We start from the raw sequence: 24,459 nt of genomic DNA, 5'->3' as shown, positions 1-24,459 counted from the left end.
AGCTTTCCTCCCACACAGACTTTACAGTGGATGAGAATGTTTTTATCACTTTTGACCGAGTCAAACTCAAAATAATGTCTGTAATTCCAGGCGTTAAACCCCGTATGCTCCTGCTCTCTCTCGCACTCCATGTCGTCTCTGGTTTACCACTGACTTTGCGCCGCTCATACGTCGCAAAGTCATGAGATATTTTCACAAAACAAATACTGCATTTAGTAACGCAGTAACGCAGCCTTCTTTCAGAAAAATAAAGGTAATCTAATTACTGTTTTTGCAATTGTAATCCCTTACTTTACTTGTTAGTTGAAAAAAGTAATCGGATTACAGTAACGCGTTACTTCTAACGCGTTTCTGCCCATCACTGAACAGTACAGACCAAAAGTTTGGACACACTTCCCCATTTTTTACTTGAATGAGAAGGTGTGTCCAAACTTTTGATATTTTTAATATTTAATGGTTTACATTAATGGGCGTGGCCTAATGGCTCAACAGCGCCCCCTAGAAAACTTTGTGCCTCAAGCCCCACAATACGGTTTGACGTACATGCACGAAAATCGGTACACACCTGTATCATGTCGCAACTTAAAGAAAAGTCTCTTGGCGCCATGGCCGAAACCGAACAGGAAGTCGGCCATTTTGAATTAATCGTGTTATTTTGGCGCAATTTATGCCATTCCTTCTGCAATTAATGCTGCCCCAACCGTAACGTGCACCCAGGTGTGTTGTACATCAAAATGTGCGTCTCGATCCTGCGACGATGGGCATTACTTTTCTCAGTCAAAATCGTTACCGTGGTGACGATAGATGCCAAAAAGCGCGCCCACCCTTCATCTGATTGGTCCATATTTGATAGTCCCTATTCTCTGCCATAACTTTTGAACGGGTTGTGATAAAGACATGTGGGTGGTGTTATCAGACTCGGTATTGAGTACTTGACCTTCATTGGCCGGAATTATGCCCGCCCCTTTTTCTGATTGGTCGATATTTGATAGATCCTATTTTCTGCCATATGGTATGATGGTACAATGGTATGACATACATAGTTGTGGGTGGTGTCATCGGACTCGGTTTTGACTCCTTCACCTTAATTGGTATGAATTATTAATTGATATGAATCTTCTGATTTCGATATGTGATAGTTCCGATTTTCTGCAATAACTTTTGAATGGTTTGACATAGAGAGTCGTGGCTGGTGTCATCCTCTAAAAGTCATACAAGCTTCCACTGCAGCCTGAACGTGCACAAGGGTGCGTGCGCCCGTTCATCGCTGCTTGCAGCTTTAATTGTTCTTTAATTTTTAATTTGAATCTTTTCCATCCAGTTATGAGCTTTTCCATGTTCATTAAACTGTTTGTTTTAAAATGTGTCACCTACCTGTAAATAACTCATTTTCTCTATCGGTGCAAGTCACAAAAGACTAAGCATCCCAAGTTCTGGTCATCCAACACGATTTTATTAGTGAATCTGCTTTCAGAGCATGACATGAGTAGTACAGAATCTTTATTTAATAAGTATTTACGTACACGCCACAGTTGTCTATCCATCACAGTTTACATATTCATCTAACAAGGCTGCTGTAACGTGTTCTGTTAAAGTCAGCTTATTTAGAGCATCACTTACACTGGGATTCTTCAAAATTGCCCGAATAATTAGTCACAATTTAATCATTTGTCGTCCTGTTAAGAACCGAACACATGCAAGAGAAAAACACGACTACTGATATCAACATACACTCAAATGCTCAAAACTCCACTAGAAATTGACAAAGTCACAATTTTCACAGTGTAGAGAAATGATCCGCATGTTCAAACAGCAAAGCTGGTTGTAACCATGACAACGAAGCACCAGGGGATGAGAAGGGACCATTCAAACCTGGGACGGCTGCTAAGCCAGTAAGTGGTGTTAAAGTATCCGTGTGTCAATGCGAGCTCAAGTAAGCAGCCGTGTTTTAACCGAGTACGTGTTTCATGTGACGGTTTCTGAAATATCTTCAGACCTGAAAACATGTTTGAACACAATAATAATACTGACGGCTCTGTCGTGTTTCCTGCTGTGTGTGTTTTCTCATCACAGGAAATGAGTCCTTCCTCTCATGTTGTTTCTTTTTTTACTAGTTTAAAGATATTAGCATTGAACATCACTGCCACTTTTAAAGGAAAAACTAGCTTCTCTGTGCGCCGGCTGCAGGCGCTGAATTCCACACGGTTCAAATTGTTGTTGAAAACTAAATTCAGTTTCCTTATTGAAGATTACTTTGTGACTCCTTTAGATGTGGTTCCAACATCGAGCCTCGTTTCCAGGATTGGGTTAGTGGTACCCTGGAAGAGAGTAAAGCTTCCCAGAGACATCGTTGTCATGTAAAGCTTTGATAGGATTTTATGAAATTGTTTAAGAGTTTGAAGGGTTTTTCTATAAGATTCTGCACTGGTGGTTTTTTCTCTAGTTGCACGTTCAACTCCTGTTTCATGACTAGGCTTTTAAAACGGTTCAGATATTTACTCTTCATTAGGTGAAGACAATGAAGAAAAAACAGACACTGATGGGTCTTATCCGTTATCTGGGTTGACATCCTAAGTAGGAAGCAATAAACAGGGACGATGAAGGTCTGATCTGTTTGGCAGATGGGGTTTACGTACAAACACCTCCCTTTTTAGTATAAATACGACTGGATCCATGACCCCGGTGTGCATTTCTCTCCTGCCTTTGTGGTTTGATAAAAGTTTACCTCCGGCCAGAAAACATTGTGCATGATATAATAAAGTTTGTAATAACTTTGATTCTGTTCACTGGTTTTCTTATGGTGCACCAGGCAAACGAACACGCACGATCTTTCAGCTTCATAGCTTAAACATGATACTGCAGAACAGACGCCTAACTGATCCTTCTACTCCAGCTACTTAAAAGGCATGATGTGCTTAAGTTGGTAGTCAAAGCCCGGGGTGTAAAAGCCTAAGGTGCGAGGAGGTGACGACTTGGTGCATTTATAAATAAATCAAACTTGTTCAATTATTCAGAAAAGGTTTGGAAATGCTGTTAAACTTTCTCTTATAATATAATCCTCAGTGATGTCATTAGAAGCGCCGTAAATACTGGCTTTTTGAAATTATATATATATATATATATATATATATATATATATATATATATATATATATATATACACACATATAAATGCTCTTTAATCTAAATATATAAATTGTTCTGTTTTCTATCCAGTTGTAATACTGTATTTGAGCCGGTCTTTGTACGTTTTGACCGTATAGAAACGTATTTCTTGCCATTGTAAGAATGAGATGTACCTGCTGTACTCTACTGCCCTTACTTTTTAACAACTTGTACTTTTTATCATTTTACCTCTTTTCTTATCATTTTATTTCATTTTATTTGTTATTTACTGTTTAATTGTGTCTTGCTGCTTTTAATGTTGATGTAAAGCACTTTGAATAACCTTGTGTTGACTTGTGCTATACAAATAAACTTGCCTTGCCTCACTGCTCATGAATCAAACATTCAAAGTCTTTAACAAGCTGTTTTTTCCTTCCTTTGCAGTGATTCCTTTTTTTTTTTATAGTAAAATGCCGGAAATGTTCTTTGAAGACGTGTTTGTGGACTGGATGTATCTCTAGACTGTTTTCTGTTGACAGTAACAACAAAACTCGACCTTCGCCCAGACGGTCTGTTGTGCTCTGGAGGGAAACCGGAAGTGTCTTTTGTCTCGGCGCCTCGGCGCTACGTAGCGCTTACAAAGCTGTGAACGTACAAACGGGAAACATATTTCTTTTTAAAACAAGATGATAAATATTAACATGATAAACACGGCCGGTAAAATCAGCAAGTAGAAGAACCGCTGAAGAGAATCTCATCTGAACCTTCACGAGTCACGTTCACCACCATCTAATGATCTTTAGTCTTTTCATGTCCAGCTCTCACATGCGTTTCCGGTCTTTGGCCCCCAGTCCGGGGCCCCGCTCCTCCTCCTTTAGGCCCCGCCGGCTAACGCCCGCCTGGTCCAGTCACAGTTCTTCTTGTCCTGGGAACCTCCCGTCTCTCTCTGACCCGGGTTCCTCATCGCCTGGGACTTGAGGAACCGCCTGTACGAGTCTTTTTCCATCAAGGTGTAGATGGTCTTCTGAGCCACGTCGAAGCAGGACGGCCCGGCGTCCTCCACTCCGCGCCTCGTCGTCTCTCTGGTCGCCGCGTCCAAGTTCACCTGCAAGAGAGGTCAAGAACTGTAAAAAACTGGTTTTTACCAAAGTGGTTTAGGCCCCGTTTACACGGAGGAAAAACGGTGGCGTTTTCATGCGTTTTGGCCGTTCGTTTACACGAAAACAAAGCTCAAAGTCGCCAAAAACTATATTTTCTGAAAACTCCGGCCAAAGTGGAGATTTTCAAAAACTCTGTTTTCACGTTTGCTTGTAAACAGAGAGAAACGGACATTTAGGCTTCAGAACGTCACATTATGAGACAGAAACGTCACCAGCATCATTTGTGCGACCTGTGTTTACAATTTGTTTGGCCACCGTCAATATTTTCTTGTATTTTACCTGTTCTATATTCTAATGTCACACTTAAAAGTAACTCCTTCTCTGTCACTCCAAACGAAAGACTCTCGTTCCGTCTTGGAAGTAACTGGCAGTCAAGGCTGATTTATGGTTCCGCGTTACACCAACGCAGAGCCTACGGCGTAGGGTACGCGGCGACGCCCACCGTACGTAGGCTACGCCGTTGATTTAATGCGGAACCATATTATTCGGGCTTCACACGTGTCATTTGTTGATGTTTTTTTCCAGGATTCTGATTGGTTAGCATGACTTTATCTTCTCGTTACACTGCCCCCTGCAGGTTTGGATGCTCATAGCACCTTAACAGCGTATTCATGCGGGTTCGTGTAAACGAGGGTATTTTTCAAAACGTAGAGAAATATCCATTTTTGTAAATACCCGGCTATGTGTAAACGTGGCCTTAGGGTGATTAGAAGTCTATTTTAGACTATTTTGGTTAGGCCTGTGTTGAAAAAATCGATTTTCCAATTCTAAATCGATTCTCATATTAATTCCTAAAAATCAATTCATATGTCTAAAGATCAATATATCTTTTTTTTTCATCATTACGTTACAACGTTTGGTATTTTTTTGTTTATGCTCAAAAAACGAATGTTTTGTTGGACACGAGCATAGCTGGTGCCATGTTTTTGCCCTTAAATATGTTTAAAGGTATGAAAACATTAAACTTTTCAGTTATAATTGCATAAATTGTCTATATTTCTTTACTTTTTTATACCGTCTTGGGGTTAAATTTGCAAAAAATGCTAAAAACCAAATTCTCAAAAATGGAAAAAATAAAAGTGATTTCATCCGTCTCTGTTTGCTCCCTGGATCTGTTTGGTAATTCTGCCCCACATGTTTCTGAAAGCAGTTCTATCAGCATTCTGGGAGCTGATTGGTCCTTACAGTATCATTAGCTGCCAATAGCATTTTTAATAACACTAACCCAAATCGATATCGGAATCGAATTGGATCGAATCAATTCTTGATAATCGATTCTGAATCTTAAGAATCGGAATCGAATCGATACTTGACATTTGAATCGATCTCCAGCCCTAATTTTGGTAGTTTTAAAGATTCGAGTCAAGAAATGTCTCCTTACCCAATCGATATTTTAGATTTATAGAGTATTATCCTTGTTTCTAGAAGCAGAGTATAGCTGTGTCCGAAATCCCATACTTCCACACTAATGAGTAGCAAAAACAGTATGTGAGATTTTTTAGTGAGTCCGAAACATTAGTAGCCTACGTACACAATAGTATGGGTATCCATACTCATTCTGGAGAAATGTATTACTATGGATTGATGGACACTAGCTGAGCAGAAACTTCCCACAGCGCAGATACTGAGCAACCAACAAAAGTGGAGGATAACGTTAGCAGTACCAAGCAAAGCTGCAGCAGCAGCAGCAGCACCATCACGCTACAATTCAAATGTGAGGAATTAGGTGTGATTTCACTTTGGTTTCCATAAGATATTAACCAGATGAGTTCATCATTTATCACATTATTACTCCTATTCTTCTTCTGTTTCTCGTTAGAAGTTGAAGAGGTAGGAATAAAACCACAGAAATGTCATCTTGTTTCGGCCAGGATAAACGGGAAAGAGCGGAGCGGTGCTGCTGCTGTGACAGGAGTTGTTACCATGGTAACCCCTCCCAACGGCAGGAAGTGCCGTGTGGCTCTGAGTAGTACATCCAAATTAATGCATACTAGTGATATTTACTCAAAAGTGTGCCGAACTGAAGTATACTTTTTGAGTATATACTGTTTAGTGTGGCATTTCGGACGCACCGATAGTCTTGTTTCTAGAAGCAGGGTATACACCAGGGGTCGGCAACCCAAAATGTTGAAAGAGCCATATTGGACTAAAAACACAAAAAACAAATATGTCTGGAGCTGCAAAAAATGAAAAGTCTTGTATAAGAAACACATGCTGCATGTATCTATATTAGTTAGAACTGGGGGAAGATTTTTTTTTTTCATTATGCACTTCGAGAAAAAAGTCAATGTCGAGAAAAAAGTTAAAACGTCGAGATCAATGTTGAAGTACAATTTTGAGAAAAAAGTCAAAATTTCGAGAAAAAAGTCGAAATGACGAGAAAAAAGTCAAAATTTTGAGAAAAAAGTCGAAATATCGAGATTAAAAAGGAAAGGAAAAAGGAAGAAAAAAATAGAAAAAAGGAAAAAATGAAGAAAAAAGAAAAAGTCAAAAAAGAAAAAAAAAAGAAGAAAAAAAGGTGAAACATTTTTGAAAAAGCTCCAGGGAGCCACTAGGGCGGTTCTAAAGAGCCACATGCGGCTCTAGAGCCGCGGGTTGCCGACCCCTGGTATACAGTATCCAGTGGTACTTCTTGTTGTTGCCTAGCAACAGACGCCGTTGGCGACGTAAAGTATAGTCAGAGATGGACAAGCTCAGTTTGAACTTAGAGATGGTTTTAAGACGGACTTCTTTTTATATTCACATCCGTAGCAGCTCAGCTAAAATCTGGACCGATGAGGAGATATGGATGTGTTATCAGATGAAGGTAATCACCTCGTTGGGAGCGTCGGCCTCCACGAACTGCCGGTAGATCTGCTTGGCTCGAGGCGCCCGCTGAGAGGCCGGACTCTTCTTGTATTCCTCACAAGCGACCCAGAAGTCCACGTTTTCCTGGCTGAACTCCGACTTCAGGAAGCTGGTGAAGACCCTCCGACCCTCTGGAAGAGAAAAGAGTGGCAGCATAAACTTTCAGTTTGAGCAACTCGAAAACATATACAAATGGTAAAGAGCTGTTGTGCGATTGACTGTACTCATAGATTTAGCAAGAAATCGGAGTTATGGATCGCTGCAATTCGTAGAAACAACTGGATTCCAGGCACTGAAACGTGGATTTGTGGTTCCCATTTTGTATCAGGTAATGTTGGATTTTTGGGTAGCTAACGTTAAATGGTCAAATCATAAAGTTCGGTGTCCTCATCACTTTAATTTCACCAACAAATCCTGCCTTGAAGTCGGACCAAGCGTCAAGACTTTTGTATTCCTTCAAGCTTTGCTTCGTGTATTTCCCCGGCGTAGAAATTAAGTACATATAAATATCAGGAAACTGGATTTGTGGCCAAATATTAATGTCCATGGACCTCTGGTTCTTGGGGTAACTGTACCAAATATTAATGTCCATGGACCACTGGTTCTTGGGGTAACTGTACCAAATATTAATGTCCATGGACCACTGGTTCTTGGGGTAACTGTACCAAATATTAATGTCCATGGACCACTGGTTCTTGGGGTAACTGTACCAAATATTAATGTCCATGAACCACTGGTTCTTGGTAACTGTACCAAATATTAATGTCCATGGACCACTGGTTCTTGGGGTAACTGTACCAAATATTAATGTCCATGGACCACTGGTTCTTGGGGTAAATGTACCAAATATTAATGTCCATGGACCACTGGTTCTTGGTAACTGTACCAAATATTAATGTCCATGGACCACTGGTTCTTGGTAACTGTACCAAATATTAATGTCCATGGACCACTGGTTCTTGGTAACTGTACCAAATATTAATGTCCATGGACCTCTGGTTCTTGGGGTAACTGTACCAAATATTAATGTCCATGGACCACTGGTTCTTGGGGTAACTGTACCAAATATCAATGTCCATGGACCACTGGTTCTTGGGGTAACTGTACCAAATATTAATGTCCATGGACCACTGGTTCTTGGGGTAACTGTACCAAATATTAATGTCCATGAACCACTGGTTCTTGGTAACTGTACCAAATATTAATGTCCATGGACCACTGGTTCTTGGGGTAACTGTACCAAATATTAATGTCCATGGACCACTGGTTCTTGGGGTAAATGTACCAAATATTAATGTCCATGGACCACTGGTTCTTGGTAACTGTACCAAATATTAATGTCCATGGACCACTGGTTCTTGGTAACTGTACGGGTCACTGTCAAGTCCAACTGCCTTTAATTTAAGCTGATAATCGGCTGTTATCCCGTCTTCTCCACTAGTTGCAGCTGTTTTTGCTGATGTTTTGCCACTCAGTGTGAGTAAAGGGGCTGGTCCAGAGGGGAAGTGACATCGATGCAGACCCTCTACTCTATAGATCAGCGGCTGCAGCGGTCCAGAGTCCTGCTGGACTACGACGACCCGTCTAGAGGCTGCACGGGTCACGCCAGCGTAAACACCAGGATCCTGGACCAGTGAGAGCTGGAGGACGGAGGCGGGAGGAGGAGGACATGCTGGAGGTCAGGGGGCGAGTTCAGGGAACATTGCGGTCCAGATCTGGGCCGGTTCCCTCAAGGCCATTGCTCCTTTTTTGATTTGAGTGCTCAGATTCTCAGAGGGGCTGCAGATGCACGTCCTCGCAGACATCGCTGGTCAGAGCCCCGAGAGGAACAGCGGTGCCGAGGGACACGTAGCCCAGAGCAGAGCATGAGAATGAGCTGAGCAGTGTGTGTGTGTATGTGTGCGTGTGTATAAGTGTGTGAGTGTACATTTTTTTATTTACTGCCTAAAGAGCGAAATAACCAGAGTCAAATTCCTTGTTGGGCAATGTTCAAACCTGGCCAATAAACATGATTCTGATTCTGATATGTGTGTGTGTGTGTGTGTGTTTGTGTGTGTGTGTGTGTGTGTGTGTGTGTGTGTGTGTGTGTGTGTGTGTGTGTGTGTGTGTGTGTGTGTATATATATATATGTGTGTGTGTGTGTGTGTGTGTGTGTGTGTGTGTGTGTGTGTGTGTGTGTGTGTATATATATGTGTGTGAGTGAGTGAGTGTGTGTGCACTATGGCAAGCTGTTTTAACATTTAATGGCTAAGTTTAACTATCCAGAATGAACATTGCAGATTTCTACAACTGCATTTTGACTATAGTCATAATTACATTGTGACTAGTCAGAATTGTCATTCAAAATATCTATATCGTCATTTTGACTAGTCAAAACTCTAATTCAAGATTTCTGTAATTACATTTTGAGAATGGAAGTTAAAGATATCTCCAATTTGAGATATCTCTAATTAAAATTCATTTCAAGATATCTATAACTTGATTATAGATATTGTGAGAAAGTGAGCAACCCCTCCCCTTCTCACCGTCACCGGACTTTTTTAATGTGTGTGGCAGGGTGGAGGATTGGGCGTGGTCTGCGGGGGAGCAGCACACAGGTGTGCCTGGTTCTGCTGATTGGGCACACCTGTGTCCAATCAACCTCTCCTCCTGCCTGGCTTCATAAACAGCGGCTGCATACCAGAAGAGGGGTCTGCTGAGTGGAGGAAGCTTGATGTGAGGCTATGCTCAATGTGCCATATTTTGAACTCCATTTGGATGTCTTTGTGGGTTTTTTTACATAATATAAAAAGCCTTTTTTTTGGCATTCCACGCTCTGCGTCTTCTCCTTTCCACCTCATCACCCAGGTCCAGTTTGCCCTTTTACGAGGGGAGGCCGCTCCGGTCCCTCACAGATATCTACAATTAAATTATGACTATTCGTAATTCCAGTTCAAGATATCTACAACTTCATTCTGACTAGTCAAAACTAAATTCAATATATCTAAAAAGGACGATGTAGATATTTTGAAATGAGGGGAATTAAAGATATCTTGAATTGGAATTATGACTAGTCAGAATTAAATTGCAGATATCTGAAACTGGAATTACAGCTAGTCGTAATTCAGTTGAATGACGTTGTGGATATCTGAAATGACAATCGTGGACAGGAACAATGTAATTGTAGATATCTGAAATTCTCTTTTTGACTAGGAAGAATTGAATTGTGGATATCTGCAAAACGTATCCAGTCTAGCTGTTAAATATTAAAACGGCCTGCCATATCTGTACGCTCCATTTACATATTTGCTTGCCGTATCCGAGCATCTTTGCTTCCCTTCAATAACGAGACTGTTGTCTTATTAGCCTGATGCCGTATCAGTTCTGACATTAATACGTTATTAAGTTATTATGTTTTCTTTGGATCTGAACCTCTTTGATGTTTTTTTCTTTTCAGACGTGAAGCAAAAATTTACAAATAATCACAATAATCACAGTAGCACACTTACTTTCGCTGCTCATCACATGGCTGAAGGATTCCTTCCACTTCTCCACCTCGGCTGCATCAGGAACCCTGCAGCCCACATGCAGTCCAGTTCAGTAAACTTTGATATGCTTTTGTTATGTTTTTCATGAATTTGATAATAAATGTTACTTTCTTTTTCTAGCATATCCATAAATAAGGTGCCACAGATCCGAAAACTAGATTATACATATAATATATATAATAAATATATATAGAAATATATATAGAAAAAAAAATATATATAGAAAAAAAATGAAAAAAAAAAAAAAATATATATATTTTTTTTTTTTCTTTTTTTTTTCTTTTTTTTTCTTTAAATTCACCATTAGATGAAGGCAAACTTAATTACGGGTTGTTCAGGATCAACCGTCAGGAACAGTTTGATCCTCAGGAATCAGGAACCCTGCAGCCGACTTTCACAATCTGCAGACTTTGATCTGCTTTTGTTCGGCTTTTCATGAATTTTATAATAAATGTTCCTTCTTTTTCTAACATATTCATAAATAAGGTGATTGTATCATCCAAGGTTTTGCAGCTAAAACAACTTCTATGTATAAATCTGGTTGCTTTCTTGTTTGATCTACATCAAGCGGCTCATCACAACCTTAGTAATCAATAAGACAACCTTTCCAACATCACATGACATGGAAGAAATACAATCATAACAATTCCTCCTTAAAAACAACTTATCAACCAAATTGCTGTTGTTGTCATATATGAATAATAGCAATAGTTGCACCAGGTTATTGAAGCAACAGTTCCCTAAAGGCTTCACATGAATGTTGATGATCTGCCACCGTCTTGATGGACGACGTGTAATTAAACGTGTAATTAAACGTGTAATTAAACGGTAAAGTCGGAGACGCCGGCAGCAGCACGGCCTCAGATCAGAGCAAACACGACCTGCTCTCCTGCAAGTTGTCCACATTTAACACCTTAAACAAACAGCAACGTGTCCATCATCATAAAGACGTGACCCGAGGAAAAGCTGCAGACGTGAAATCAAGCTGCAAACCGTCAGAACAAAACCAATCAAGAGCAAGAGAAGGATTTTCATGTCAGGAAATAATTTGCTTTCAGCCAAACGGCTCTTCTCTTATCGCCTCTATCTGTCCTCAAGCAAACTTCTGACTCATTCAGAGGGAATTCTTTATTGACTTTTGGAGCCTTGTGTCCAAAAAATCATGTCTAGAAAATAGATCTGCCTCATGTGAAATCCCCTCTGTCATTATTACATTAAGCTTTATTGCTTTTTAACTGTGGACACTTGTATCCTTCATCCAGATAAAAACATATGTAGGTCACTTCTTAATGCTTCCAGTGATTAAACAGTTTGCAGTAATGATATTAGTGAAGAAGCCTTTGGAGGAGAGGCTCATGTGACGAGGAGTGTGATTTCTCCTGACCTCTTTGCAGCGGCGTTGGCGGTTTTCTCCTTTATCTCCTTGGCTTCGGCTGCGTGGGGTTCAGGCTTCTGCAGCAGGAAGCTGATTTTGTGCTTGATGTCTTTGGCACTGTGGAGAAATGCATGATACAAGATCTCAGTTTGCAAGTTTGATCAACACTTTCATCTGAGCAAGAAGTAACCAGACTGCTGACCGATGCCTGTAACTTTACAGCTGTGACATTTAAGATCAAGCTTAATTTTAATTAGTGTACGAGAAGAAACTACTTCTGCAGGAGAAACTCTGTCCGACTGTCGTGGATCACTTCATCACTAAACAATGCTGGGGTTTTTTTTCCCATAGTTGCTGTTTTTAATTGTTTTATTCTCTTTTTATCCCTTTTATCTCTTATCTTGATTTTATTATTGTGTTTCCTTTTTAATTATCAAACTGTAGCACTTTGAGATTCTCAGTAATGTAAAGTGCATTATAAATAAAATGTATTATTTTTATTATCACTTACCTTTTCAGGCATGTTGCCGGGAGCGTCGCAAGTCCTTTACACATGTTGGAATGTCAAATATCCGACGTCAGCGTTGCAGTTGTGCAGCTGTGCGCTTGTGTCTGTCAGTATTTGAAGTCTGCTCTTATCTCCACCCCAGCAGGGATTTATACCAGCAACATGCATGGAGGGGGGGGGGGGGCAGCCAATCAGTACAGATACTGGGAGGGAGCGAGGGAGGGAGGGAGGGAGGGAAGGAGTGTCAGGATAAAGGGGACATTTACAGCAGATGTAAAACAAACAATATGGAGGTACATTTGTGTCTTAATTATTCAATCAAAAAATACATTTTCAATCAAAAAACATTTTTTCAATCAAAGAAAAAAAGTGTTTGAATGCAAAAACATATTTTAGACTCAAAAAAACGCATTTGAACACTGTTTTTCTTTGATTGGAAATGTTTTCTTTCATAGAAGTGAAGTTTTTTTTATTTGAAGCAACTTTTTGGATTGAAGTAGTTGTTTTGTGTTTGGGCCATATTATGGGTAGTAGGGATGGGCGGTATGGACTAAAAAATGTATCACGATAATTTCTGGCATTTATCCCGATAACGATAAAAATGACGATAAAAAAATACCAATTCAACTCCACCTTTGTAACTATAAATCTATCTCCACATTCAGTGTTTGGAGCCAAAACACTGCTCTAAAAGATACTAAATACTACTAAATGTCATCAATGGGAATCTTTCTTTTTTTTTGATTGAATAATTAAGAAATAAATCTACCTCCATAAAACAAAAGGTGTTTCTCTCTGAACATGGGGATGCAGGCACTTGCGGAACTTGTGAAATCAGAAATAATCCGGTAAAACAGAAGTTTACCAAGCAGAGCAGAAGTAAGAATCCAGGTCATACGTCTGTGGTTTTAGTTTATAGGTTAAATGATGCAGCGATGGGAGTTTTCCTGGCTGGAGGATCCAGTTTCAGGTCAGTTCATCCCCCTCAGCTGAGGTTCACAGCGCTACATCTGCAGTCAGTTCTCAGGTTTTATTGATTTTCTCTCTTCTTCTTTAAAAAGATAAAAATAAATATAAATGTATATATATATTTTATTATTTATTTATATATTGTATATATTATTCATATATTATTTATTTATTTATTTTATTTATTTATTTATTTATTTATTTTTTAATTCACCATTAGATGAAGGAGAACTTAAGTATGAGTTGTTCTGGTAAGTATTCTGCAAACATATTAGGTTTGAGCTTTTTCTACGTTTAAGTTTGTGCCGTAGTTGCTCTTAAACGTCTTGGATTCAGAAGTATTTGATACTGGAAATAAAATTAAAAAGGAAAATGCATCACTGGTTGGTTCCTGGAGACGGTTATTGTTCTAGTTAAAACACAGTACTCTTTACTATGGTCAAGTTATTATTCTTGTAGTTGATTAAAGTGTAATTTTGATCATCCAGTCATCTGGGGAATATTTACAAAGTGCATTTTTAAAAAGTTAAATGGATAAATAAATGCCTGTGTGCTCCAGGCCATTGGGCCACATTTGGCCCTCTTGTTTTTTCTGTCATTCCTGTACAAATGTATTGACTTCAGTTAAAAGTAATGATTCAAGAATAAAAACATGATAAAAACATTCATAAACAAATATTGTTCCAGTTTGATCTGATGTTTTTGTTTAAAGTCGTCTGCATTTGTCTCTCGTCTTCATAAATCCTCTTCATTTCCTCGGTGGTAACGTCTGCACAGAAACTGACTCATGATGAAACGCGTCTGAACTCTGCAGAGAATTAATCTAATTGGACATTAACGGGAAACTTCTGAGGTTGGTAATAATGAACTTCATCACACTCTGAAACACATTCGAAAAGGTGAAGAAATCCAACAGTTTTTTTATAAACATCCTCCATTAATTGAAAACCAGGTAATGATGACAGGAAGCTGCCTGCAGTTTTCTCTTTGCATCACTCCATTTATGTTATTTCTTTTTATTCCCGCAGTCGGGTGGAACAAACATCAGGAGAAGTAAAGAAAAACTTTTGAATGTGGGACGCGTCCAGACAAAAATATCTTGGAGAAACACAAATGAAATAGCGACAGAACAAGAGAGCAGCACTTAACCCAACAAAATCTGTCCCAATACTTTATTATATTATTATATTAATATGTGGTAGACTTGTAGTCCAGAACGCCTAAACCCAGACCAAGACCAGAGAGTATCAAGACCAAGACAAGACCAAGATTTCACCAATAAATGCAAATAAATGATTTGGGGGAAACTAAATGCACATCTGGAAAGACTTTCATGAAATGTATGCAGAGACTGGTGTTGCAGCATGTTAAGGACCACATCCCACCTGGCTTTGACCAACGTCAGTTCACCTACAGGTCCAACAGCTCCACAGATGACGCCATCTCCATCGCCCTCCACTCTGCTCTCAGCCACATTGAGAGACCCGGGCAGAAGTGTCAAGTAACGAAGTACAAATACTTCGTTACCTTACTTAAGTAGAAATTTTGGTTATCTATACTTCACTGGAGTAATTATTTTTTTACGACTTTTTACTTTTACTCCTTACATTTTCACGCAATTATCTGTACTTTTTACTCCTTACATTTTAAAAACAGCCTTGTTACTCTATTTCATTTGGGCCTTTAATAAAAAATATCCAGTTAAATTGCTCCATCCGGATAGAGTGAATTTGGTTGTGGTTGTTTCAGATGTTCTTGTCCAGTTTTGTTCTTACATCCGTTCCCTCAGATTCCTGCAACTAAACTTGGATGTTCATTCCAATAAAGGTTAGGATAAATGATAACATGCCTCTGAAGTTTGACTTTTTGCACCATTACAATACTTATAGGCAACTAGTCATCATATCTGCTGCTCTCTGAAACACATGTTAATGCTCAATAGTACACATATATGCTTCTTTAATATATTTGCATTATACTAAGATACATTCATTTTCAATGGCTTTTGTCCTTAATGGCTTTTCCCCCCTTACATTACCTTTACTTTTATACTTTAAGTAGTTTTGAAACCAGTACTTTTATACTTTTACTTGAGTAAAAAACTTGAGTTGATACTTCAACTTCTACAGGAGTATTTTTAAACTCTAGTATCTATACTTCTACCTGAGTAATGAATGTGCATACTTTTGACACCTCTGGACCTCTGTTAGTTGACTTCAGCTCGGCATTCAATTCCATCAGCCCCAGCCGACTGGTCAACAAACTGCAGACACTGCAGCTTGGAACCTCCCTCTGTCTGTGGATCAAGGACTTCCGGACTAAAGCCGAGGACACACCAACCCGACGTCGCCCGCTGTCGGCCGACTGTTGTGTCGCCTCGCGTCGCCTGTGTCGGGCTGGGTCGGGCTCAAAAACAAGCACTAGACACACCGCAAAGACGACACCCAACGCCAACTAGCACGTACGTTCTGCGCATGCGTGAGAGGTAATTCCCCTCCATACCAGCAGGCAGCGGTAGTTTGTGTTCACTCAAAAACAAGGGAAAACCGGAAGCTCTGGGAAGCCGCAAACAAAACAAATAGGCTTCATATTCACACCACATTTCCACACCACTCTCGCTACCACAATGCGTAAGAATAAAGAATCGGCACTGGCGTTGTCAGCCCTCAGCCTTCAGCTTTTGGAAGAAGAAAAGAGGAGGCGGAGGCGAAAAATAAGAAGAAACCGCACTACATGGGTGAAATCATGGATACAACAGCAACAGGCGACAGGCTCTTCTCGTGCACTGATTCGCTACCTGGACAGCCAATCACAGAGTGAGCTGTTTGACCAACGGCCGACGCCGATTCGACATGTCGATTCGGCTGAAAAGCTGCCGACGGGCGGCCGACCTGAGGCGACGTGCGGGACACACCGAGGAAACTAGGCCGACAGACGCACCGACGCTCATCGACGGCCCGACGGCCGACAGTCGGCTTGGTGTGTGAGCTCCTTAACAGACCCCAGCATGTCAGGATGGGCACCTCCACATCTTCCCCCGTCACCCTCAACACTGGTGTTCCCCAGGGCTGTGTCCTCAGTCCAGTCCTGTACACACTACACACCCACGACTCCGTCGCCACCTACGGATCCAACACCCTCATCAAATTTGCTGACGACACCACCATTGTTGGACTGATCAGCAATGATGATGAGGCACCGTACAGGGAGGAGGTCCGAGCACTGGCTGCCACCTCAACCTCAACACCAAGAAGACGAAGGAAATCATTGTCGACTTCAGGAGAACAATGATTTTCAATCAAAAAAATCACTTCTATAAAAAAACTTTTTCAATCAAAGAAAAAAAGTGTTTGAATGCAAAAGAAATATTTGAGACCCAAACAATTGCATTTGAACACTTTTTTTTTTTATTGAAAATATATATTTCTTTTGGCCCAAACACAAAACAACACTACTTCAATCAAAAAAGTTGCTTCAAACTAAAAAAACACTTCTATCAAAGAAAACATTTCCAATCAAAGAAAAACAGTGTGGAAATTCCTTATTTCTAAGTCTCAAATATTTTCTTGCATTCAAACACTTTTGAGACAAAAAATGTTTTTGATTGAAGTGAAATGTTTTTGATTGAAAATATATTTTTTGATTCAAGCAATCTTTTTTTTGATTGAATAATTAAGAAATAAATCTACCTCCATTAAACAAAAGGTGTATGGGGATACAGGCACTTGCGGAACTTGTGAAATCAGAAATAATCAGGTAAAACAGAAGTTTACCAAGCAGAGCAGAAGTAAGAATCCAGGTCATGCGTCTGTGGTTTTAGTTTATAGGTTAAATGATGCAGCGATGAGAGTTTTCCTGGCTGGAGGATCCAGTTTCAACAAGGACACACCGCACTCAGGCCTGAGTATCAACGGGGAGGAAGTGGAGCAGGTCAGAAACATCTCAGAGGAGCTGGGCTGGACTGTGAACACCACCCACATTATTAAAAAGGCCCAGCAGCGTCTCTTCTTCCTGCACTGAAAAAAATAAATCTAAGCGCATGTAAATATAACATATTTAAATCTGCGATATTAACAATTAAAAATGAAGTTTGTTGCTTTACATGAATACATCTAGTTTTGAACTTAATCTGCATTTGTTCAAAAAACCAGACATTGTGCATTTTTTCCTTAAAAAGCAGTATTTATGTAATCCCAGGCAATCTTTTCATTTACACACAAACAACAAGCAACGATCTTGTTCTATTTACTTTTCCTTTAACAATTTTAATCTATTGGGCAGATTGACCAACGTTTAGATGAAACATGCTTTATTTGTTTAAGTAGAAACCACAGTTAAAAAATATCTTGCTTGATCTACTTTAAAAAAATTAAGGCGACTTTTTCACATGAGATTTTTATGTAGATCAAGAAAGACTAGTCTTTGTATAAACTACTTAATTTTTAGTATGTATAAAATTCATTTGCAAGTAAAGTCAACTTAATTTCTTTTCCTTTTTTCTTTTTTTTCTCTTTTTTCCTTTTTTCTTTTTTTCCTTTCTTTTTTCCTTTTTTTTCTTTTTTTTCTTTTTAAAACTTAATTTTGATAAATAAAGTAAACTTAACACAATTAAGTTGACTGTACTTGCTAAATGTATTATTTACATAATGATCTACAGCGTTACTACATAATAATCTCATGCAAAAAGTTACTTTAATTTTTTTTAAGTAGATCAAGCACAATATTTGTATCAGTGTGAGAACGCTGAGGAGGAACAAACTCCCTCCACCTCTGCTCAAGAACTTCTACCGCTGCACTAAGAGAGTGTCCTGACCTACAGATGCACGGTGTGGTTTGCCAGCTGCACTAAATCTGAGAAGAAACAACTGCAGCGGGTCATCAAGACTGCCCAGTGGATCATTGACTCCCAGCTCCCACGTCTGGAGGAAATCCATTCCAACCGTCTCCTCCGAAGGGCCAAACAGATCTGAAACGACCCGCTCATCCAGGACACTCTCTATCCTCCATCTCCCCTCTGGGAGACTCAGAGTATGAGAGCCGGCTGGCTGAAGAACAGCTTCTTCCCCACGGCTGTGAAGAGACTGCTACAGGACTCATAACACCAGTCCTGTGTAAATCATTTCAACTTGCACTTTATCTTTTGTTGTTTGGGACTCCGACTTGTGAATGTAGGCTGTCCCTGGAGCAGGGCTCGGCAACCCAAAATGTTGAAAGAACCGTATTGGACCAAAAAGACAAAAAACAAATATTACTGGATCCGCAAAAAATGAAGTCTTGTATAAGCCTTAGAATGAAGGCAACACATGCTGCATGTTTCTATATTAGTTAGAACTGGGGGAAGATTTTTTTTTTCATTATGCACTTCAAGAAAAAGGTTGAAATGTTGAGAAAAAAGTCGAAATTTCGAGAAAAAAGTCCAAATGTCAAGATTAATGTTGAAGTACAATCTTGAGAAAAAAGTCGAAATGTTGAGAAAAAAGTCGAAATGTTGAGAAAAAAGTCGAAATTTTTAGGAAATAGTCAAAATTTCGTGAAAAAAGTTGAAATGTCGAGAAAAAAATAAAAATTTTGAGAAAAAAGTCGAAATGTCGAGATTAATTTTGAAGTACAATCTCGAGAAAAAAGTCAAAATGTCAAGAAAAAAGTCGAAATGTCGAGAAAAAAGTCAAAATTTCGAGATTAAAAAAGGAAAAAAAGAAAAAAAAGAAAAAAAGAGAGAAAAAGAGAAAAAAAGGAAGAAGAAGGAAAAAAGGACAAATTTTTTTTTCAAACATTTTTGAAAAAGCTCCAGGAGCCACTAGGGCGGCGCTAAAGAGCTGCATGCGGCTCTAGAGCCGCGGGTTGCCGACCCCTGCCCGGGAGGGTGCTGCCGAATGAAATGTTTGTTGTATACTGTGCAATGATAATAAAGCTTCTTATCTTATCTTATCTTTCAGATGTGCAGACTTGGTGGATCTGTGGTCTTAGTCAGCCTCCTAGAGATACATGTGTCAACATTACAAGCCTTAACCCAGTTAATTGGGGGAATGCAGACTCAGCATTCAATGTACTGTGATCCCGTTTCTCTTTCTTTATTGTTCTATCCTCTTCTACCATTTTTGGGCATATAACTAGTTGCTTTTTTCAGCTATTGCCTTACAGCTTCAAATCCTTAAACGTTGTCAGATTTCCAAAACTCCAGATCCGTTGGATTATAACGGGGAAATCTTCAAATCTCTTTCAGACCTTATTACTGTTGCATACCTTCACCTAGAAACAACATTTAAACTTTAAACTTTAAACTTATTAAAAAAAAAAGTAAAATCTTACCATTTGATTCAGTCTTTTAAAGTGTTTTTTTTGTTTTTACTTTTGGAAACCTTATAATTTTGGTAAGTTTCATCCAAATTTAACCTTTGATCAGCTTCACGACCTGAAAGGATACAAGCAGCATCTGCTGTATCTGCAGTATCTGCAGCATCTGCAGTATCTGCAGTATCTGCAACATCTGCAGTATCTGCAGTATCTGCAACATCTGCAGTATCTGCAGTATCTGCAGCATCTGCAGTATCTGCAGTATCTGCAGCATCTGCAACATCTGCAGCATCTGCAGCATCTGCAGCATCTGCAGCATCTGCAGCATCTGCAGCATCTGCAGCGTCTGCAGCATCTGCAGCATCTGCAGCATCTGCAGCATCTGCAGCGTCTGCAGCAGATGCAGCATCTGCAGCATCTGCAGCGTCTGCAGCAGATGCAGCATCTGCAGCGTCTGCAGCGTCTGCAGCATCTGCAGCGTCTGCAGCATCTGTAGCGTCTGCAGCGTCTGCAGCATCTGCAGCGTCTGCAGCGTCTGCAGCTCCAAAGCAATAAATAAGAGATTAAGTAAACTAGCAGATGTAAGTTTGAGGTCTGATAAAAGTCTGCATGAGAGTCATAATCACCTCATCTCTCATTCGGTACAGATTACTTTTATAATATTGTATTTGATCCGGTCTTTGTACGTTTTGACCGTATAGAAATGTAATTCTTGCCATTGTAAGAATGCCCGTACTTTTTAATAACTTGTGCTTTTTATCATTTTACCTCTTTTCTTATCATTTTATTTCATTTTATCTGTTATTTACTGTGTAATTGTGTCTTGCAGCTTTTAATGTTGATGTAAAGCACTTTGACTTACCTTGTGTTGAATTATGCGACACAAATAAACTTGCCTTGCCTTGATTTGCCTGGCCATTCTCTCTTGTATCAAAATCTTTAGCCGTGCTCCCTTTTCCCCTTTTATCTGATGAAAACTAAAAGCCTCTGGCGTCTCTGCTCTCTAAATGCTTGAGGGCTCAAGGACGGATAGCTTTCCACTTTGCACAAACATATGTGGCCGTTTAAAGGATGGAGAGGTTCCAAGTGTTCCTTTTCAATGTTGTCATTTCTTTCCTAAACCTACCTGCAGTCAGAGTGGATGGTGCGTTTGCTGGTTTTATGTGTGTTGTTTTTCTAACAGCTCCACATACAGTTACAGTTAAGTGCACTTCCATCCTGAGAAAATGTCTGATGTTCTGTACAGACCAAACCCATCAACCAAGAACTAAAACCAGAGGAAAATGCCAAGGCGAGACTTTTCATTCTTCTCAAGAATCATTCAAACACAAACGTTTTACTTACTAAAGCTTTCCAAAGACTTTCAGCAGAACATGGGAGATGGTTTAACAACTTCCATGTTGTGTCAGTAATTTCTTCTTTCAATTTATGTCCAATTATTTCTCCTGGATCTTGCTGTCAACAGTCAGTAGAGTTGTAGTCGAGATCCACTAAACCGAGATCAAGACACTATCAGGACCAGAGAGAATCAAGACCAAGACCAAACCTAGTAATGTCCTGATCCTGCGTGATTGTAGAACATCATCCTGGTTCAGCTAGTTTCCATATGAGCTTGTTTTCAACTGCAGCTCAATAACACAGAGAAGTGGATGATGATGTTGAACTCACTATAAATGTTTCCATCCATCAGCTGAGATCATATATGTGTGGCGACTGCACTACCACTATTTCTACACTATTGGAGGATTGACTCCAGTGTTTTAAGGATTGACACGACTACTAACTAGTCCCAAAGTCCTCTAGCAGAATAACCAGCTCCAACACCCCCCTCCACCTCAGAAAAGTAATGAAGAGGAAATGTTACTGATTTAAAATGGACTGAATTTGGAGATGAAACCTAAATTTTAGATATTAAAAATCGAAATTACATTATTTACCATTATAGTAATCAGATTACACTGTATATCAGCATCACTGAAATGGACCTGATGCTTAATCAATCACAACGATATGCAAATATTATTCATATATTTATTCAAACAAGGCCGTTATAAACACAAAACTGTAATTAAATACAGACACACATGCAGATGCACCAAAACATTAAATCAGATGAAAATACAAATAGTTTACAAAACTGTACATTAATAAGAGGAAGAACTGCTGATCACCAGATTCTGTCACCTTGGTAACGGACTCTGTTATCCGAGTCTGAGACCTGGAGAGACCCAGGGACCCGAGACAAGACCACGACAACAAAAAAGTGATCAGACCTAAAGACAGAACTACAAGACAGAAGTAAGGTTGTAACTTCTAACCTCCTGTACAGCAGTTATTTAAGATGCAGGGTGACAAGGTGAATGTTAAGATGTTCAAACCTTCTGACTGCTCAGATGAGCAGGATTTGTTTTGAGGACAAAGACTATAGTATTTTTGTTTTATCCTCACGGTTTAATTTTCAGAAACAATGACTGCATGAAAGTCGTCTGTTTGGTTTCTGTAGTCGTTGAGTTGATTATGAATTCTGCCTCGTAGCCTCCTGCTGCTAACCAGCACTGATCCAGACAGCAGGATGTAATTAGAGCAGCAGAGGCCAGGCACACACACACACACACACACGCACGCACGCACGCACGCACACACGCACACGCACACGCACACACACACACACACACACACACGCACACGCACACGCACACACACACACACACAGAGCTGCATTGAACAGAAAAGGGTAAATGAACCAAATCCTTGTCTCAAGGCACACGACGCACCCTTGATGGCTGATCTTGTGGCTTCTCCCCACAACTGCCAGTGTTTTCTCAGGTACTATTTTTGAACTGTAGTGCTTGGCTTTCATTAATTTGCCCCGCCCACTTTAGTTCCATCCCCAGGTCTCCTAAATCAACAAGGTTCATGTGGCCGGAGTCGGAGAAACACTTTGTGCTGTTAAGTACGCTGCAAACAGAAACAAACGCGGCTGCAAATAAAATAAACGCTTAGCAAATAAAATAAACGCTGCAAACAAAAAGAAACGCTGCTGCAAATAAAAGAAACCCTGAAAATATAAAGAAACCCCTCTGCAAATAAAATAAACCCTGCTGCAAATAAAATTTAAAAAAATGACGCAAATAAAAAAGCCACAACGGAAGTGAATTACCGGGGACTATTTTTGCCGATGCACCGGTGTTTTTGGCCTAACACATTAAAAATGACACGTAGCAACGTTGAACACTAACCTCTTCACTTACTTTCTCATTCCTTGTTCTTCTTAGACTATTCCTCGCTCTTCTTATTTCTTCCTTTTCACTTACGTCCTCTTCGTCTTCTTCTTCTTCTCCTCTTATGGGCTCAAATTAATGCCATAAGTATTTTGTATCTGTAAAAAAAACTTTGTACTTGTAAAAATATTTTGTGCGTGTGAAAAGAATACTTGTACTTGTAGAAATATTTTGTGCGTGTGCAAAAAATATATTTGTACTTGCAAAACATATTTGTACTTTACGGAGCCCCTAAAGGGACACAGATTTTTTTTTTTTATAATGAGTTTTTTTTTTTATAATGAGTTTTAAGCGTGCGCGTGAAACCTTTAAGTGAGCACGTGAAGTTGTTTACTTGCAAGCAAAGTGGTAATGTCCTTATAATGGAGTCCCAGGTTAAAATATATCTCAGCTAAATCCTGTAATGTCATTTCCATTCATAAACAGAGCAGGAGCAACTGGAGGGTCTCCTGTTCCAGCAATACTCCCATGTACTTGTTTTTACGTGCTCACGTAGAACAACTTTTAGGCGCTCACTTATAAGTTTTGCGAGAGCACGTGAAACTTTTTAGTGAGTGCATAAACGTTTTACGTGCTCACGTAAACAACTTTACGTGCTCACTTAAAGGTTTCAAGCGCGCGCGTAAAACTCATTATATATTAAAAAAAAATCCATGTCCCTTTAGGGGCTCCGTAGTACTTCTAGATACAAAGCTACAAACCTTTTACAAAGCTACAAACTTTTTTTTACAAAGCTACAAACTTTTTTTACAAAAGCTACAAACTTTTTTTCAAAAGCTACAAACTTTTTTTACAACTACGAGTTATGGCAGTGTTTTGACGTGCCAAAACTAAGAGCCAATCAGCGATCTTTGGCATAGGTTTCAAAGGGTTTCTGGAGAGCCAATTAGTTAAATAAGAAAAATAGAGAAACATATTCTCTCATTAACAAAGCATATTTTACATCTTTACACATTACATTACATTTTATTGTTATTGTTATTTTATTGTCTGAAAAATGGTTCAAATATGTTATTTTGTTATTTGAATTTTTTTTTATTTGTTTTGTTGATAAAAAATATGTCTCTATTTTTGTTAGGGGGGATATATATTGTTTTTCGGCACTACCTTGTTCTTGTATAGCTGATATAACATGAATTATTCCTATGTGGGATCAATAAAGTTCTTATTTTTGCCGTCTGAGAAAATTAAATATATTATATTTGGTGCCTAACTGTATCACAAGTATATTAGTGCGTGTGTGAATGAATAAATGAGACGTAAAACGTAAATTTCTTTGTAGAAAGGTGCTTTATGAAAATAAGTCCATTGACTTGTATTAGTTTGCAGCCCAGTCTTGCCACATCCAATATGGTGGCGACGTCAGTAGGCGATGTAATGATCTAATTGGCTC

At 39.3% G+C, this 24,459-nt stretch overlaps 1 protein-coding gene across 1 annotated transcript; it reads right to left on the bottom strand.

The window, feature by feature from the left end:
* Positions 1-1,431: 1,431 nt before the first annotated feature.
* On the bottom strand, positions 1,432-12,636 carry rgs4 (regulator of G protein signaling 4). Its single transcript, XM_061738874.1, has 5 exons — positions 12,526-12,636; positions 12,024-12,131; positions 10,601-10,665; positions 7,080-7,243; positions 1,432-4,210 (listed from the first exon to the last, which is right to left on the bottom strand). Exons 1-5 carry the CDS (start codon positions 12,567-12,569, stop codon positions 3,980-3,982), a joined length of 612 nt encoding a protein of 203 aa, XP_061594858.1. The 5' UTR covers positions 12,570-12,636; the 3' UTR covers positions 1,432-3,979.
* Positions 12,637-24,459: the final 11,823 nt, after the last annotated feature.

This window comes from Cololabis saira, chromosome 13 (assembly GCF_033807715.1).
Source record: "Cololabis saira isolate AMF1-May2022 chromosome 13, fColSai1.1, whole genome shotgun sequence".
NCBI lineage: Eukaryota > Metazoa > Chordata > Actinopteri > Beloniformes > Belonidae > Cololabis > Cololabis saira.
The sequence above is the reverse complement of the archived record's forward strand: the minus strand, read 5'-3'. Positions and strand labels throughout refer to the sequence as shown.

Bases quoted from the DNA above. Each gene is read 5' to 3' on its own strand.
- rgs4 (XM_061738874.1), bottom strand. From the start codon at position 12,569: ATGTGTAAAGGACTTGCGACGCTCCCGGCAACATGCCTGAAAAG. The intron at 12,132-12,525 runs GTAAGTGATAAT...ATTTCTCCACAG, and splicing joins CCGGCAACATGCCTGAAAAG to TGCCAAAGACATCAAGCACA. The intron at 4,211-7,079 runs GTGATTACCTTC...CCTCTCTTGCAG, and splicing joins AGGCCGACGCTCCCAACGAG to GTGAACTTGGACGCGGCGAC.